Source organism: Anabrus simplex, chromosome 8 (assembly GCF_040414725.1).
Source record: "Anabrus simplex isolate iqAnaSimp1 chromosome 8, ASM4041472v1, whole genome shotgun sequence".
In the NCBI taxonomy this organism is placed as follows: Eukaryota; Metazoa; Arthropoda; class Insecta; order Orthoptera; family Tettigoniidae; genus Anabrus; species Anabrus simplex.
In genome coordinates this window covers 154,516,533-154,534,262 of record NC_090272.1, presented here as the reverse complement: position 1 = coordinate 154,534,262, position 17,730 = coordinate 154,516,533, and the positions used below count along the sequence as shown (strand labels likewise).

At 39.3% G+C, this 17,730-nt stretch overlaps 1 protein-coding gene across 2 annotated transcripts in view; it reads left to right on the top strand.

Moving 5' to 3' along the window:
• The window catches only part of LOC136878909 (probable elongation factor 1-delta), a 184,427-nt gene that overhangs the window by 67,464 nt on the left and 99,233 nt on the right, over window positions 1-17,730 (top strand). For both annotated transcript variants that reach the window (XM_067152509.2, XM_067152508.2), the window contains one exon: window positions 8,198-8,291. In XM_067152509.2, coding sequence (XP_067008610.2) covers window positions 8,198-8,291 — 94 coding nt within the window. The remainder of the gene's footprint in view (window positions 1-8,197; window positions 8,292-17,730) is intronic.

Below are 17,730 nucleotides of genomic sequence, written 5' to 3'. Positions count from 1 at the left end.
AAATCATCTAAGGACAGTGCAGGACATTGACAGAAAGTATGCCAGATTGTGAAAATGCTCCTAAAGATCAATGGCATGCATACAAAATATTGCAAATAAATCCTGACTCGTTTTGTAGCTTACATGTCACTTTAAAACTTGAATAAACGATATTTTTATGTTTACCATAATAATTAGCACACCTCTGTACGTACCAGTTGGTACCTCACTATTTCTGGAATTATGCTAAATTCACGTACATAGGCTCTACCACTCTGAAGATAACGAGCACTGCAGTATTCCACACCAAACCACATACAATACATTCTATTATGGTATGAAACACCAGATAATTTCAAACCACGGTCTCAGCGTTTTAAATAGGTTCATTGAATCCTACACACGCAGAAGGATGACGACATGCTGGCGCTCCTGCGTGAAATACGGTAATGATCACGTGATCGCTCGAAAGCACAGGAAGCGTGGAGAGGCATTTAGTGCATAGTAGAAGGCGATACCCTCACTTTCAAGCCACATCTAATGAAGGCTGAAAAGATTAGTGCAAGACTTAGTATTGTACATAAACTAGCAGATATTAACGGGAGGGGGAGCAGATGACCATACTCTGCACACTGTGCCACTTGCCTTAGTGTATTCTGCTACTGAATGCTGTGATCCTGTTTTTGGTTTAACAATTCATATGTACATAAAATAGATGTGCTAAATTGTGGTATGTATCTGAATACTCTCATGGCTCCCAGTCCTCAGTAACATCACCCCACCTGCATTGTGAAGCAAGGCGGCTGCTGTGTGCAGATTTTTGAACTGTTGTTCTCACAGAAATTCACTCTGTGAAGAACTGCAGGTCCTCAGGTTATGTTCCAGGAGACCATCATCGACCGTAGACCCTGCACCAACTGGAGTAACTTTCAAGATGAAAGAAAGGTGGGAGGAAATTTCAAATGCTTGTATACCTGTGAATGGTCATCTGATTCAGGACAAAACTGCTCAAGTCCCTGGCTACAATTTAAGGTGTAGTGAATGAGCAATGTTGAATCGCTTTTGAACAACTGAGGGAAAATGTGCTTACCTAATGCACAAATAGGAATTGGCTGATTCAGTGGAGCAGTTTACCAGACCACTCAGCACATATTTGGTGTTCTTCTGGACCCTTTGCCACCGGGCGAGTTGGCCGTGCGGTTAGGGTCGCGCAGCTGTGAGCTTGCATCTGGGAGATAGTGGGTTCGAATCCCACTGTCGGCAGCCCTGAAGATGGTTTTCCGTGGTTTCCCATTTTCACACCAGGCAAATGCTGGGGCTATCTTAATTAAGGCCACGGCCGCTTCCTTCCCACTCCTGGCCTTTTCATATCCCATCTTTGCCATAGATCTGCCTGTGTTGGCGTGACAAGCAAATTGTAAAATTTTCTTTTTTGTTATTGTTAAAAAAATTATGCACCATTGTGTTCTTGTGTAATTACCATTTTTAAAAAAATTAGAAACTCTTAAGGTTAGATTACAATTCATTTCATCTGTCTCGTTTCTCGATGCCCATTTCATCAAGAAATGACTTTCATTTTCTGTTTAATATTCTGTAGTCTATATAAAGTCTGTATTGTTATGTATTGTGTTTCTTTTAAGTGTATTTTACATTGTTTAAATTAATACTTGTCCAAAATTAATTTGGAAATTTTCCATGGTGCTATAGTGTGTCTTTGAGATTTTGAAGTTATTAATAACCACGGTTTATGCCCATACAATCTGATGATTAATTTAAATACACAGTGTGTGTTATTCCACAAAGGAAAGTCCTCAATCTTTGGCCAACCCAGAAAGTTGCACAAGTTTGGATGGGATATCTTCGTCAACCCACTGATAGCCCAAATTATTGCTGTATATTATAACTTGATGTATGCTAATGGGGAGCATTTTGAACTTTTCATGTAAGGAAGATTTTCATGTGTTACGCTGGTATGTTCTGTTCCTCTGTGCTTCCCATTATTAATTTACCATTGAAAGTTGTAGAAAATGAGTTTCAACATGGAAGTACAGCATTTCTGGACCCATATCCATATAAAATATTTTATTCTTCTACGTGTGAGGAATGTGCCCTGAAAATTTAGTCGTACCTTATTGTTACACCCTGTACTGCAGAAGACAGTCGCAGTTCTGGATGCCAAGAGACAATATCTCAACATTTTTACCCTACCATATCTGACATTACGAAAAGTTTTCTCATGTGCATGATGAGGACTTTGAGATTTCATTTTCACTCCTGAGAATTGAAAAGAGGAACAAAAATACTTGTTACTGAATATTGAGTAATCTTCACCAACCAAACTGGAGTAAGATTGGTACTATTGAACATTCAGATAAACTGGACAAGTGCCGTTTCAGTGCTTCCCATAGAAATAAATACATTACCATTTTTGAAGATTTTAAGGTTATTTTAAATCACAATTCCTCAAAAATTTGAGCAGTTACTCTCAGTATATTTTCATAGTAGAACGAAAACCAAAGAGCGAACTTTGTGTTTCTTTTACAACAGTAAAGAATTTAAGGACATTCCACCAGTAACTTATAATGTATTCCTCTTTTGGAGATAGTAACTTAGGAAGCAGATTTTTCAGAATCAGGAAAGATTTGAACAACAACGTTTCTTAGAAGTTCACTGACAGAAGAATTGGCTTGTTGAATTTCTTTTCAGTCCTAATCTATATATATAAAATAAGAGTTTTGCCTGTGCATTGCTCAGAATTTGAAAAGAATGGTATTTCTGTATCGATCATGTCCACAGTAACAAGAAAATGCATTTTCTACTTTTCCATAATGTCTGTCTGTATGTATGTACACGCATCACGAGAAAATGGCTGAAGAGAATTTAATGAAAATCGGTATGTAAAGTCGGGTCATGAAGCACTACAATCTAGGGCCTAGGCTATACATTATTTTATTCACGCTGAGTGAAATGGTAGTTTAGGGGAAGGCCTGAAATGTAATTCTCAAATATTTATGTTATTAGTGGTCGTATCTTAATGGAAATCGGTAGACAAAGACGAGAAATAAGTCGCTACAATATAGGCTATACATAATTGTATTCACGCTGAGAAAAATGGTAGTTTAGGGGAAGGCCTGAAATGTAATTCTCAAATATTTATGTTATTAGTGGTCCTGTCTAACTGAAAATCGGTATGCAAAGTCGGCGTAATAAGTCGATATAATCTAGGCCATAAATAATTGTATTCACGCTGAGTGAAATGGCAGTTTAGGGGAATAACTAAAATTTAATTTTCAAATATTTATGTTATTAGTGGTCGTATCTTAATGGAAATCGGTAGACAAAGACGAGAAATAAGTCGCTACAATATAGGCTATACATAATTGTATTCACGCTGAGAAAAATGGTAGTTTAGGGGAAGGCCTAAAGTTTCTCAAATATTTAAAATATTAGTGGTCGTATCTTCACGAAAATTGGTATGCATAGTCGGGGAATAAGTCGCTATAATCTAGGCCATCAATAATTTTATTCACACTGAGTCAAATGGTAGTTTAGGGGAAGGCCTGAAATTTAATTCTCAAAAAAGTTATTTATCAGTGGTCGTATCGATAAATACCACATAACTAGCATAACTTTAGTTATGTCGTAAGTTAGTAGTAGTTATGTAAGAAGTTATTAAATTTCCGATCACTTATGTCTTATACATTGTTACCGTACCGCATATAATCACAGAGATGTTCATGAATTTGGATTTTTGTTACTAAGTCCATATCAGCGCTGAGTCACGAGAAAATGGCTAACAGAATTTAGTGAAAATTGGTATGTAAAGTGTGAGAATAAGGAACTACAGTCTACGATATAAGTAATTTTGTAAGACGCCCTAATATCACAGAGTCGAAAGAAAACTAATGTGAAGGCCTGCAATATAGAAAGCTCATAAACTTTATCAACAATAACATTGGTCATTGTTTGTTGTGATGTGCTTTTTCTCTTCTGTTTCCACTCATCCCCGATAGATAGGATTACTGCAGCGTACCGAGGTTTTTAATTTGCTTTACGTCGCACCGACAGAGGTAGGTCTTATGGCGACGATGGGATAGGAAAGGAATAGGGGTGTGAAGGAAGTGGCTTTGGCTTTAATTAAGGTACTGACTGGTGTGAAAATGGGAAAGCACGGAATACCATCTTCAGGGATGCCGGGGGTGGGGTTCGAATCCACTATCTCCCGGATGCAAGCTCACAGCTGCATGCCCCTAACCACATGGCCAACTTGCCTGGTCGTACCGAGTGTAACAGCCTGTCTGCATGTTGGCGGGAAGTAGCTGGGGAGTTAGATAACTTTCTTCTTTAGCATGCCATTCCTCTGTTTCATACATTTTCTGATATTACTGGTATGAAACACACTGGTTCATCATAGCATTCGAGCTATTCAATCCCTACTCTGAGGCACTGATTGGAATGAGTAGTGTGCATATTTAACGGAATAATGACAGAGGAGTGTTCACGGCAGTCTGCGACCTGGTTATTCCAGCTCTGGAACTTTGGACTGTTAGATCGGCACCGTAGTACTGTTTGTTGAAAGTGAGAAAGTATGCGGTTTTTCATTTGATCGAGTATTTTATATGATAACATTGCTTTCAATCGCTACATTCCTACTGACGTTTTTGTATTGACCTATGTTGAATTCAGTTAGGAAAACCACCAAGTCAGTCTTTCTGAGAATCCCGTAGCGAAGCACGGGTATATCAGCTAGTTTTTTTTTATTTATAAGATTAAGGTCACGAGATGCCACTGTCATTTACTGTAAGAATTGTTGTTTTTTGTCTTATTACCTTTTACAGATGGCTTATAAATTTTACTTAGGTTAAAATGTTTCAAACCAAGAACAAACTTTTGATGTTGTTAAAGTAGCAAAACTTTTTTTTTTTTAAACACTTTAATACATCGATAACAATGTGTTTAATACATCGATAACAATGTGTTGTATTTTAAGTTTATTGATTAAAAATGCAGTATAAGTCAGGAGTACCTGAAGGAAAAATACATACGTACTACTCATGGCCTTGGAGGCAGTAGTGTGCATGATGTGTTGGGACCGCTTGGCAAGTCTAGTGATTCACAAGTGCACTGTGTTGGCACGCTCTGAGAACCTCACCGGCATCCTTGCTATAATTCTATTTACCTACCGGGTCATTGTAGGAATGTCAGCAGAAAACACACTTGCTGAAACTTTTAATAGGTTGCTTCACAACACTGTTTGATCAACCCAAACAATGCTGCATAAAGACTGCCAGTTACAGCGAGGACACCGTCAGATCTCTCACTGCACATCGACCTCATGCATTACTTGTCTGCATACTGTGAACTGTATCTCTTAAAGCTATTATTATTATTATTATTATTATTATTATTATTATTATTATTATTATTATTATTATTATTATTATCATTATCAATTTTTGTCCCTAATAATATTGTTTATGACCTGCCAAACCGTTTGAACTTAAACACTTCCATTCCTATATTTACACATATTGTATTTCCCTCTGGTCATCTGCTCAAAGGCTGGTTAGGTCCTCAAATAGCACCACCAAAGATTATGTGATTAAAGGGAAACCACAAAAACCGATGCTGGTGCCAAAATAAGGTGTACAAGGCAAGACGAGGAGTGAAATAGTTTGCCATTGCTTTCTTCACATAAAATGCATTAGAAATAGAAAATGCATATTGAGTAATTTTTGAACACGTTGACTGCCACCACACACAACAAGAAATGTCCCAGTGGCCAAAGCTTGCTTTCTACTGTGCATATAGTAAATCAGAGGTTAAACCATATTTGAAGTGATATTTCACTTAACTGTTCAATATATGTACTAAATACAATAAAAATTCTTACCACCCCAAGGTACTGCCATGGCCCCACAGGCAATTTCACTCTATGCTTTTGGCTAGATGGCCACAGTGGTACTAGAAGCTTGTGTTTGATAGTACTCGTAGTAGTCAACAGATTGTGCCGCATTTTGTTTACTAGCGCTTAACACTACAATTCCAAGGCATTCATTGTTCTACTGTAGGGTGTGTGTGAAATACTTGCGATATATTTTTATGTTATTATACCAGTTATCAGAGAGATTAATTACAAAAAGTGAAGTTGTTTTCTTTTCAAACTCTGAGGATAATTATGCTAGTCATTCAGGCTGACAAGTCTGATAAGTAGTGTCCATTTCAAGCCTATTACGTTTTGCAATACAAAAAATGCTTTACCAAATTGAATTTGAAATATGTTGTGGTGGTCACTGACAATACTTCTAACACCAGTAGTGTAAAAAATGTGGAGGTAATGATGTATGCAGATATGCTCATGTTTATGCTAAATTTATTGGATTAAGCATCGTGTATCAGCTCAGAGAAATAAGTATGGTTGCAAGGATTTGTGTGGCCTGTTAATGATAAGCATAAGCATGGAATGAAAATGGGAAAATACAGAAAAGCATTAATGGGTTCCCCGATAGTAAGACTCGAACACCTATCAGCGGTACTTTGTACCACCGTGGCCTCACAAGAAACTCGCTCAGCAGTGCAGTGTACCATGTTAATTATTCTAGTTCATGAGTACTCTACATGTCTCACTTTATAAGAAGTTAGTTTGGCTTCTGTACAGACACATCAGAGAGTAGGAAGGGATGATTTGTAAACAGCAAGCGGTGAGACTCCATTATATACAATCTGTCACGAGATCGCCGTCCAGAAGTAACAAGACGGTGGGTCTCGTTGCCAACATATTAAATGCCAATGACTACCCTGGACATTTAAATAGGGAAGTGAGAATTTTTCTCACCTAAGCTAGTCTGGAAAATACTATCATAAATTAACAACTTTAGCAGAATGTTACTTTAGTTCAGTTCATTCCTTTGGTGAAGAAGGACTAATAAATTTCCAGAGATAATATGTTTCTTGCTATACTTCAGAAGGAGATTACTACTGTACATTCAAACCTAGTTATTATAGCAACTGCATTAGGTAGAGTTCTTAGCATACTTAGAAGGTGAATCCTCAAATTTTGTGATTCACAGAAACCAGTTGAAAGAAATCATTCAGTTGTGGTGAATGCTGTGTATTAGTATTTGAAAATGGATGTGTTCAAGTTGCATTTTAATGCTAATTATTGACCAGAAGGGGGAAAATACTATGAGGGCTGATCAACAAAGACTGAGACTGATTTTTTCCTGTAGCTTCCATGATAGTTTCCTATCTGAAACATAAATATTTGAAAAGAGCGTGTTTTTATGTATAATGTGCGTAGGCGGCTGCACACTCATATCAGTGGTTGGCAGTAATGCTCTATTTTTTAGACGCTACGTGCATTTTGCATACCAGACAATGGAGGTGACGCAAGAAGAGCGTTACAGCGCAATCAAATTCTGTTTTTGTTTAAACCATACAGCCATTGAAACTTTTGACAAGCTGAAGCATCATTATGATCCTGAAGAAAAACCAGCCAGCACAGTGTGGAAATCGCCAAAAATGGCAAAAGTTGTTCCATCTGCAGGGAACGTGATGGTGATCACATTTTTTGACTGTAATGGAATGATTTTGTACCAGCATGCAGTTCCCCCTCACACTACTGTTACTACACGTCAGTATTGGCTACACTGAGGAAGCACATTGCAAAGAAACGACCAGAGCTTTCTCTGACTGGGTGGCGACTTCATCATCACATTGCATGGCCTCACGTTGCAAATCAAGTCCTGAAGTTCCTGGTTTGATTCAACATTACGTATGTACCATATCCACCTTATAGCCCTGATCTTGTCTCCTGTGATTATTTATTCCCATCACTAAAATCAAAGCTTAGGGGCATTCGATTTGAGAACTCTGAAGCAGAGCTCAAGAGAAGTGAGGCATTTCTCAAGGACCTGACAAAGAATGGTCTGCAGCATGTGTTAAAGTACTGGCAGAGACGCTATAAAAAGTGCATTGAAGTATGAGGGGACTACTTTGAAAAAGATCATGTAAACATTGAAATGGAGGAACAAACATCTGTGAAGAAAAAAAAAAACATCAATCTTGGTCTTTGTTGATCAGCCTTCGTATTCAGATACTCAAAATAATTTTTGAAGCATATGGAAAGTTTGCAGCTCACGAATCAAAAAAATTGACTTAAAACTGTGCTTTAATCCAGTGAAGAGTTTCTATATATTGTGTTATATGTTCTTTGCAGATGGATGGAATTGCAGCCCTTGCAACCAATGTTAATGTAGAACTTGTGAATAGACTCAACAACATAGAGCAGAATAATGTGGGATTGACAAAACGTAAGTTAATTTTATTATATGAATATTGACATTCAATTTGAGCAATTGAACTTTTAATGTTGGGTTTAATTAGACAACATTTTTTCGTCAATTCCTGATCTAACTAGGAAGTTGCACCGTTCAAAATTATAATTCTCACAATGAAACAACAAATCTATACTCTTCCCTACATCTATTCCAAGTGTTTAACAGAATGACAGTCAAGGAGCAATATTTTGATCAACATCCCAGCTTCTGTGTCAGATACTGCTTATGAGTGTGTTTATGATAAATAGCATATAGGTCTCCTAACTTCTATTACTTTTAACACATTACAAATTTACAGCATTGTTGAGGAAGGTAAGACGGGAATGATGACTGTGAGGAACCTAGAACATGTAAGTCGGAGGAATGCCATGTTTAAGTGGAGCCCCATGATGCTCAGTGTGTTGGTGAATTTTATAAATCTCTAAATGTATTCAGGCATATTGATTTTCATTTTTTCTTTATTTCAAAGTTGTTTGGACTTATTTCCGTTGGTTTGTTATTCACTTTGCATATACACCGATGAACCACTACATTATGACCACCTGCTTGGACTTATTTCCGTTGGTTTGTTATTCACTTTGCATATACACTGATGAACCACTACATTATGACCACCTATCTAATGCAATGTAGGATCACCTTTGGCCCGCAGAACTACGGCTACTGGGTGAGACATTGATTCGAAGAAATGGTGGCAGGTTTCTTGAGGTCTGCCAGTTGGTGTACACTATGGGGCGGTGGAAATGTAGCATGAACCCGCTTCTCCAAGTCAACCCACAGATGTTCAGTTGAGTTCATATCTGGGCTATTTGGAGGCCACTGTGTTAAAGAAAATGCTCTGTCATTCCTCTAACCAGTCCTTCATAATCATAGGTTATAAACTTCATGGTTCTGATCCGTATTGAATTGCAAGTACATTGTAATTATTAAATTAATGTAGTAATGGTCCACCATTCAATACTATAATATGTAATATTCTAAATTACATTAATTAGGGACTAGTTTCGGCCTGGGCTGGCCATCTTCAGCCTTAATGTAAAACACCTAATAACTAAACAAATGTACATGCACACAATTGACATAAAAACAAATGAAAACAAATATATACAAAGTGACATTAAAAACTGGGATGGAATATGAATAAATTTGAAAATGAACTAGGTTCTAACATCTTGAGTATGTTCATCATTGAGAATAATTTCAAGTATTAAGTATTAATTTATATACACAGAACTGTTAGTTCTAATACTGCTGATCATTTCAATAGGAACTGGTAAATGTTGATCCTGTAGTTTATCAAATCTATATGTGTGGTGTTAGCTATATGTAATCCATTGGACACTGCTGTAAATAACCACTAGCTGACAGGGAACTGTTAGATGTTGTTTCATCTTCAATCAAAATAATAAATGAGATGCTCTCATGGTGCTTGTTAAATCTTGCTGAAATGTTGTTGGACATTGTCAGAACAGCACATGAAGATGTGGTTAACACAGATCATTGTGTCTGGTATAAAATTTTTGCGATTCATTGCGGTGCCCATGAAGTTAACCTGATAAATTAGATAAAATTAAATTAATGAATTGAATGAGAGAATGTGTTAGTTAGATGGCATAGGTTATATGAGACTTACCTCTCAATACAGCATGAGGTGTGTGGTCCATTGTTGAGTGTGCTTCAGACTAACTGTTGTGAAATTAAAATGAAAAGGAAGGAGAGGGGAGGGGAAGGTCAGAAGGAGAGGGGGTGGGGGAGGGGGGGTTAAGGTGGGGCTGAAGGATGTGGGAAAAAGGATGGTTGTTGAGGAAATGTGCTGTGAATATTATGAAAAACTGAATTATGACTTGTTGGTTTGACATTGCTGAAAATGGGAATTAGAAGGTCAAAAAGGATATTTGGTTTTTCTGAAATTTCATTAAGATTATGATTTGGGTTGAAATATTGATCTAAATGTATGAAGCAGCTTTTGGTAATGTTAAGGAGGGGTCCTTTACTGATGATTTTGAGAATGTCCATATCTTGTTTTATGTCTGTGAATTTGTGCTTATAGTCATGCATATGCTGTCCTACAGCTGAAAATTTATTGTATTTCAGGGCATTGACGTGTTGTGAGTACCTTATCTTAAAATTTCTCCCGGTCTGTCCGACGTAAGAAGAATTACAGCTGTTGCAAGTGATCCTGTATACTCCTGATTTTGAATAACTATTGAACTTGTTTATGGATGTGGCATTATGTAAGATTATGTATGCCATAGTCCTTCATAATCCTGGTGGTGCAGCATGGCATATTGTCCTATTAGAAGGAGCAGTTGCAAGCAGGGAACAATGTTGACATGAATGGCTGAACTTTGTTCCCAATAACGTTCAGATACCGGACAGTTGTCAGAGATTGTTATACCGGAATACTAGGCTCCAGAGCGTTCCATGAAAATATCATCCAGACCATCACACCTTGCACCAGCCTGTCTCTGCCCAACAGTGCAGCTTATTGGTGTCGATTTTGTGCTCACCCTTGCACTGTTGTCAGTGGAGTGTGGTCATAATTGGAATAGGACTGGGACTTCTACTCTGCAATCCCACGCACAGCAGTGTTTGCTGAGCAAAGTGCTGTGAAACATTGCCTTGGTTGCTATTATTGTACTTCTTACTGATTTCTCGAACTGTGGCTGGCCCTGCAGTCACTACAAACAATACATGAAAGCCTTAACTGGCCTCTGGCATCCATGAGCCCCTGTTGACACACAGCAGGAAAATGTGTCATTTGGCCACCATTCCACCAATCGTGATACATTCTTACAAAAGATACATGATAGCAGGCAACAAACCATACCATTTCAGAGATGGTGGTACCAATGTGCTGTGTGAACACAATATGACCTCTGTCAAGTTTGGAGAGTAGCTTTAACTTTGTTTTGGACACTTCCACCTAATCAACACTTACAAATTTTGTTGTACAACTTTATTCTGTCTCAGCGTCTGAGAGTGTATAACACAATTTGTAAGTATTAATTTGGTGGAAGTGTCCAAAACAATGTTAAAGCTACTGAAACTGGAAAATCAACACAGAAATCATGAAAATCATAAATTATGAAATTTGGAGAGGCTGCCCACTTTTTCCATTCTGACACCCGACTCACAACAGTGAGTATGCAGACCTGCCCTATATATTCCATGCTGCCATTGTGTCATAATGTAATGGCTTATCAGTGCATTTAAATGCTTCGCTAGTATAATATTTTAATATTAACATTATTTCTAGGGCTTTGGTGTTTGAGATTCGGAATTATATTTGAAGAATTTGTTTGAACTACAAAATTACCATATTTACCCGAATAATCCCCGCTGTGGAAGGGTCATTTTGAAAAAAAAATGAACTTAAATTCCTTCTATCGTAAGAGTAACGTAGGCATAAACAAACAGTTTGTATCACTCTGTGAGTTAATAATCTTAACCATAGTGGCTGGTATTGGATCCGTATTGACTTCATCACAACAAATATATGGGTAAATGATCTGCCTACTCAATACTATATATTGATTTTTATTTACCTTTCACCTCAACATTACGTCTAGTACATGTTTCGAGAATAATTATACACATTCTCTTCTTCAGCTAGTTGAATTAAAATTCCAGTATACAATAAGACCTAGTAAGAGGGGGGGCCCCCCATTAAGAATTCTAAAACTATGACCATTACAATTGAAGGATGAAGACATGGAATTAAATTCCATCCTGCCATTGTTATGGTCATAGTTTTAGAATTCTTAATGGGGACCCTCCTCTTTTACTAGGTCTTATTGTATACTGGAATTTTAATTCAACTAGCTGAAGAAGAGAATGTATATATATTCTGGAAACATGTACTAGACGTAATGTTGAGGTGAAAGGTAAATAAAAATCAATATCTAGTATTGACTAGGCGGATCATTTACCTATATATTTGTTGTCATTCTGCGAGGTCCACGTGGTCTTTATGCAAATATGAACATGTAAATTTACGGATATGGCTGCTTTGCCTGAGATGGTAAAAATACATTATCACTGCTATGAATTATATTTTCTGTGAAAATGAGCAAGTAGGCCTACTTCTGTGACAGGTATTTCATTAATCTGAACTTGCAATATGCTCGATTCCCTGTAGATGGGAAGATTCGTTGTCTCTTGCATCACGAGAATCCTCTCCTAAATTACTTAAAAGTTTGTCACACTCCACGTCTAAAACACTTCTCACACGTGGTCTCTTTTTACTGGACAGTTACCATGACTGGTGGTGCATAATTCTTTTCGTGCAACGTAAACACTTGAAATAGACACACCGGCGAAATCTGATGTTACTTTTGCGATACAGTAAAACCTCGTTAATTCAAAGTCTTTGTAATACAGAAATCAGACTTCCAATTATGTGATTTCGAATTAACAGCCATCTTGTAATTCAGAAATGCCAACCCTCACCAGTTTTCGCGGATTCTGCTTTTCTGCGTACTGCCTGCTACGTGATATTGTGGCGCCCCTTAAAACGCTGAATACAAAAGAATTAAGATTTCACTCTATTTTTAACTATGAAACACACTATAGACACACCGAAGTGAGTGAAAGTGCGGAAAGTTATCCCTGCACGTTCCGGAAGACGCGTTCTATCGTGGTGCAGAGAAATTTTGAATTTAAATTACTCTGTAAAATATGGTACTATATTTAAAAAATGTAAAGTCAGTTTAGAATTAAAAGTCTGAATTGTTTTCTGTTTAAAAATGACATATGGAGGACCGTTTTCTTCCATCTATGGTTGCACAAAGCGTAACTGTACACTCAGCATCGAAAACTAGGTGAGACAGGAGCATGTTGGCAACCTTGATGCAAATAAAACCCGCACCCCAATTTTGTGCCTCAAAATTTTTTTTAAAAATATGTGGGGATTATTCGTGTAAATACGGTATGTCTTGAATTAGTCTCTTTCCTCTGCTTGTGTTTACCTGTCTTTCTTTGTACCCAACACATATCAAATGAATGGCAAGTTGCTATAGTAGCCCCTGTGTATAAAAGAAAGGGTGAGAGACATAAAGCTGAAAATTACAGGCCAGTCAGTTTGACATGCATTGCATGTAAGCTTTGGGAAAGCATTCTTTCTGATTATATTAGACATGTTTGCAAAATTAATAACTGGTTTGACAGAAGGCAGTTTGGGTTTAGGAAAGGTTATTCCACTGAAGCTCAGCTTGTAGGATTTCAGCAAGATATTGCAGATATCCTGGATTCAGGAGGCCAAATGGACTGTATTGTGATTGACCTATTTAAGGCATTTGATAGGGTAGATCATGGAAGACTACTGGCAAAAATGAGTGCTATTGGACTAGAAAAAAGAGTGACTGAATCAGTGGCTCTGTTTCTAGAAAATAGAACTCAGAGAATTAGAGTAGGTGGAGCTTTATCTGTCCCTGTAATAATTAAAAGGGGAATTCCTCAAGGCAGTATTATTGGACCTTTATGTTTCCTTATATATATCAATGATATGTGTAAAGAAGTGGAATCAGAGATAAGGCTTTTTTCAGATGTTATTCTGTACAGAGTAATAAATAAGTTAAAAGATTGTGAGCAACTGAAAAATGACCTCGATAATGTTGTTGTGAGATGGACATTAGGCATTGGTATGATGATAAACAGTGATAAAAGCCAGGTTGTGAGTTTCACAAATAGGAAATAGTCCTCTCAGTTTTAGTTACTGCGTTGATGGGGTGAAAATTCCTTTTGGGGATCAATGTAAATACCTGGGTATTAATATAAGGAAAGATCTTCATTGGGGTAATCACATAAATATGATTGTAAATAAAGGGTACAGATCTCTGCACATGCTTATGAGGGTATTTAGGGGTTGTAGTGAGGATGTAAAGGAGAGAGCATATTTGTCTCTGGTGAAACCCCAACTAGAGTATGGTTCGAGTGCATGTGACCCTCACCAGGATTACTTGATTCAGGAACTGGAAAAAATCCAAAGAAAAGCGGCTCGATTTGTTCTGGGCGATTTCTGACAAAAGAGTAGCGTTACAAAAATGTTGCAAAGTTTGGACTGGGAAGACTTGGTAGAAAGGAGACGACGAGCTGTTTAAGTGGTATGTTCCGAGCTGTCAGTGGAGAGATGACATGGGACGACATCAGTAGACAAATAAGTTTGTGTGGTGTCTTTAAAAGGAGGAAAGATCACAATATGAAGATAAAGTTGGAATTCAAGAGGATAAATTGGGGCAAATATTCATTTATAGAAAGGGGAGTTAGGGATTGGAATAACTTACCAAGGGAAATGTTCAATAATTTTCCAATTTCTTTGTGATCGTTTAAGAAAAGGCTACGAAAACAACAGATAGGGAATCTACCACCTGGGCGACTGCCCTAAATGCAGATCAGTAGTGATTGATTTGATTGATTGATTATAATACCAATATAGTTGGTCCTTTATTGGACATTATAAATTTTCCAGCTAACGCATTCGTGGTTGCCAGCGTTTCGTCCAGTGTTGTAATTTGGGCTCATCAGTTGGTAAATAGCACACCTACCAAGACGCATGTCTAGTGCGTACTGTGGAGGCCACTGCGTAGGCTACCTGGAGCCACTGGCAGTGCCAGTGCACTATGAGAGACTTTCTCATTTTCAAAAATTGATGCCTGCCTGGGCATCAGATGATAAAGATGTTGATTCCCATAGGGAACCTGAAATATTGATATTATAAATTTTCTCATTCGGAACAAATATTTCAGGTTCGCTATGGGAATCAACATCTTTTATCATCTGATGGCCAGGCAGGCATCAATTTTTGAAAATGAGACAGTCTCTCATAGTGCATTGGCACTGCCGGTGGCTCCAAATAGCCTACGCAGTGGCCTCCACGGTATGCACTAGCCATGCATCTTTGTAGGTGTGCTATTTACCAACTGATGAGCCCAACTTAGCTCTCTGGGGCGAAACACTGGCAACCAGGAATGAGTTAGCTGGAAAATTTGTCCAATAACGGACCAACTGCATTGGTATTATAAATTTACACATTCGGAACAAATATTTCAGGTTCCCTATGGGAATCAACACCTTTATCGCATTCCACATTGTCGAGATGGCCCTTCAGTGAGTTATGGTGCGAATCATCCTGATTAAGTTGGAATTAGAGACCAGTTTACTTTATCATCAAGAATGCCATATGTGGTGGGTAAGGGTGAGTTTGGGCCTACCGTTGCAAAAGGATTCTTCAGTTATAGTATACGTTCCAAGATTATATCAAAGTTCAGTTTTGAATTATTTGGAAGACTGTCTTCCTAATATTCTATTTACACTGACTGACAGAGCAAATGCAACACCAAGAAGGAGTGGTCAGAACTTTATGCCAATTGCAGGGTAGACTGACGTCGCTGAGGTATGCTCATGATGTGAAATGCGCCGCTGTGCTGCGCACGTAGCGAACGATAAATGGGACACGGCGTTGGCGAATGGCCCACTTCGTACCGTGATTTCTCAGCCGACAGTCATTGTAGAACGTGTTGTCGTGTGCCACAGGACACGTGTATAGCTAAGAATGCCAGGCTACCGTCAACGGAGGCATTTCCAGCAGACAGACGACTTTACGAGGGGTATGGTGATCGGGCTAAGAAGGGCAGGTTGGTCGCTTCGTCAAATCGCAGCCGATACCCATAGGGATGTGTCCACGGTGCAGCGCCTGTGGCGAAGATGGTTGGCGCAGGGACATGTGGCACGTGCGAGGGGTCCAGGCGCAGCCCGAGTGACGTCAGCACGCGAGGATCGGCGCATCCGCCGCCAAGCGGTGGCAGCCCCGCACACCACGTCAACCGCCATTCTTCAGCATGTGCAAGACACCCTGGCTGTTCCAATATCGACCAGAACAATTTCCCGTCGATTGGTTGAAGGAGGCCTGCACTCCCGGCGTCCGCTCAGAAGACTACCATTGACTCCACAGCATAGACGTGCACGCCTGGCATGGTGCCGGGCTAGAGCGACTTGGATGAGGGAATGGTGGAACGTCGTGTTCTCCGATGAGTCACGCTTGTGTTCTGTCAGTGATAGTCACCGCACACGAGTGTGGCGTCGGCGTGGAGAAAGGTCAAATCCGGCAGTAACTGTGGAGCACCCTACCGCTAGACAACGCGGCATCATGGTTTGGGGCGCTATTGCGTATGATTCCACGTCACCTCTAGTGCGTATTCAAGGCACGTTAAATGCCCACTGCTACGTGCAGCATGTGCTGCGGCCGGTGGCACTCCTGTACCTTCAGGGGCTGCCCAATGCTCTGTTTCAGCAGGATAATGCCCGCCCACACACTGCTCGCATCTCCCAACAGGCTCTACGAGGTGTATAGATGCTTCCGTGGCCAGCGTACTCTCCGGATCTCTCACCAATCGAACACGTGTGGGATCTCATTGGACGCCGTTTATCAAACTCTGCCCCAGCCTGGTACGGACGACCAACTGTGGCAAATGGTTGTCAGAGAATGGAGAACCATCCCTCAGGACACCATCCGCACTCTTATTGACTCTGTACCTCGACGTGTTTCTGCGTGCAGCGCTACTCGCGGTGGTCCTACATCCTACTGAGTCGATGCCGTGCGCATTGTGTAACCTGCATATCGGTTTGAAATGAACATCAATTATTCTTCCGTGCCGACTCTGTTTTTTCCCCAACTTTCATCCCTTTCGAACCACTCCTTCTTGGTGTTGCATTTGCTCTGTCAGTCAGTGTATATCAACATTTACGCAGTCACAACCCTTGTTCAATCTGTACTTTGTGATCTGATGATAAGACACTGGCATCGAATTTGTTCAGACATCTTTGTAGCACTACACTTGAAGTGAATTCTACAGTGTAAGGATAAAGTGCTGTGATCAGTCAGCATGATTTTAGCCAATGTGAATTATAACATTACAGAAGTCCTTCTGCCAGGTAACTGCGAAGCCTTAAAGGTCTGTGTGTTTCCATGCATAGATATGCTGGCTAGATGCTTCAACAGATGTCATTAGTCTTCTTTACTTCATTGGTTGTAATATTCGGTAATATACTGCACTTTTCTGGTCATTGGATATCGGCAGGTGTGGGAACTCTTGAGATTTCATTAACTTAATGAGTCATAGCCCCAAAAACTCAGGATCTTTAGGGCATATCAAATCATATGGGACCGGGCAAGTTGGCCATGCGTTTGGAGGCACGCGGCTGTGAGCTTGCATCCAGGAGATAATGGTTTCGAATCCCACTGTCGGCAGCCCTGAAGATGGTTTTCCGCGGTTTCCCATTTTCACACCAGGCAAATGCTGGGGCTGTACCTTAATCAAGGCCACGACCGCTTCCTTCCAACTCCTAGGCCTTTCTTCTCCCATCATCGCCATAAGACCTACCTGTGTAAGACGTAAAGCCACTAGCAAAAAAA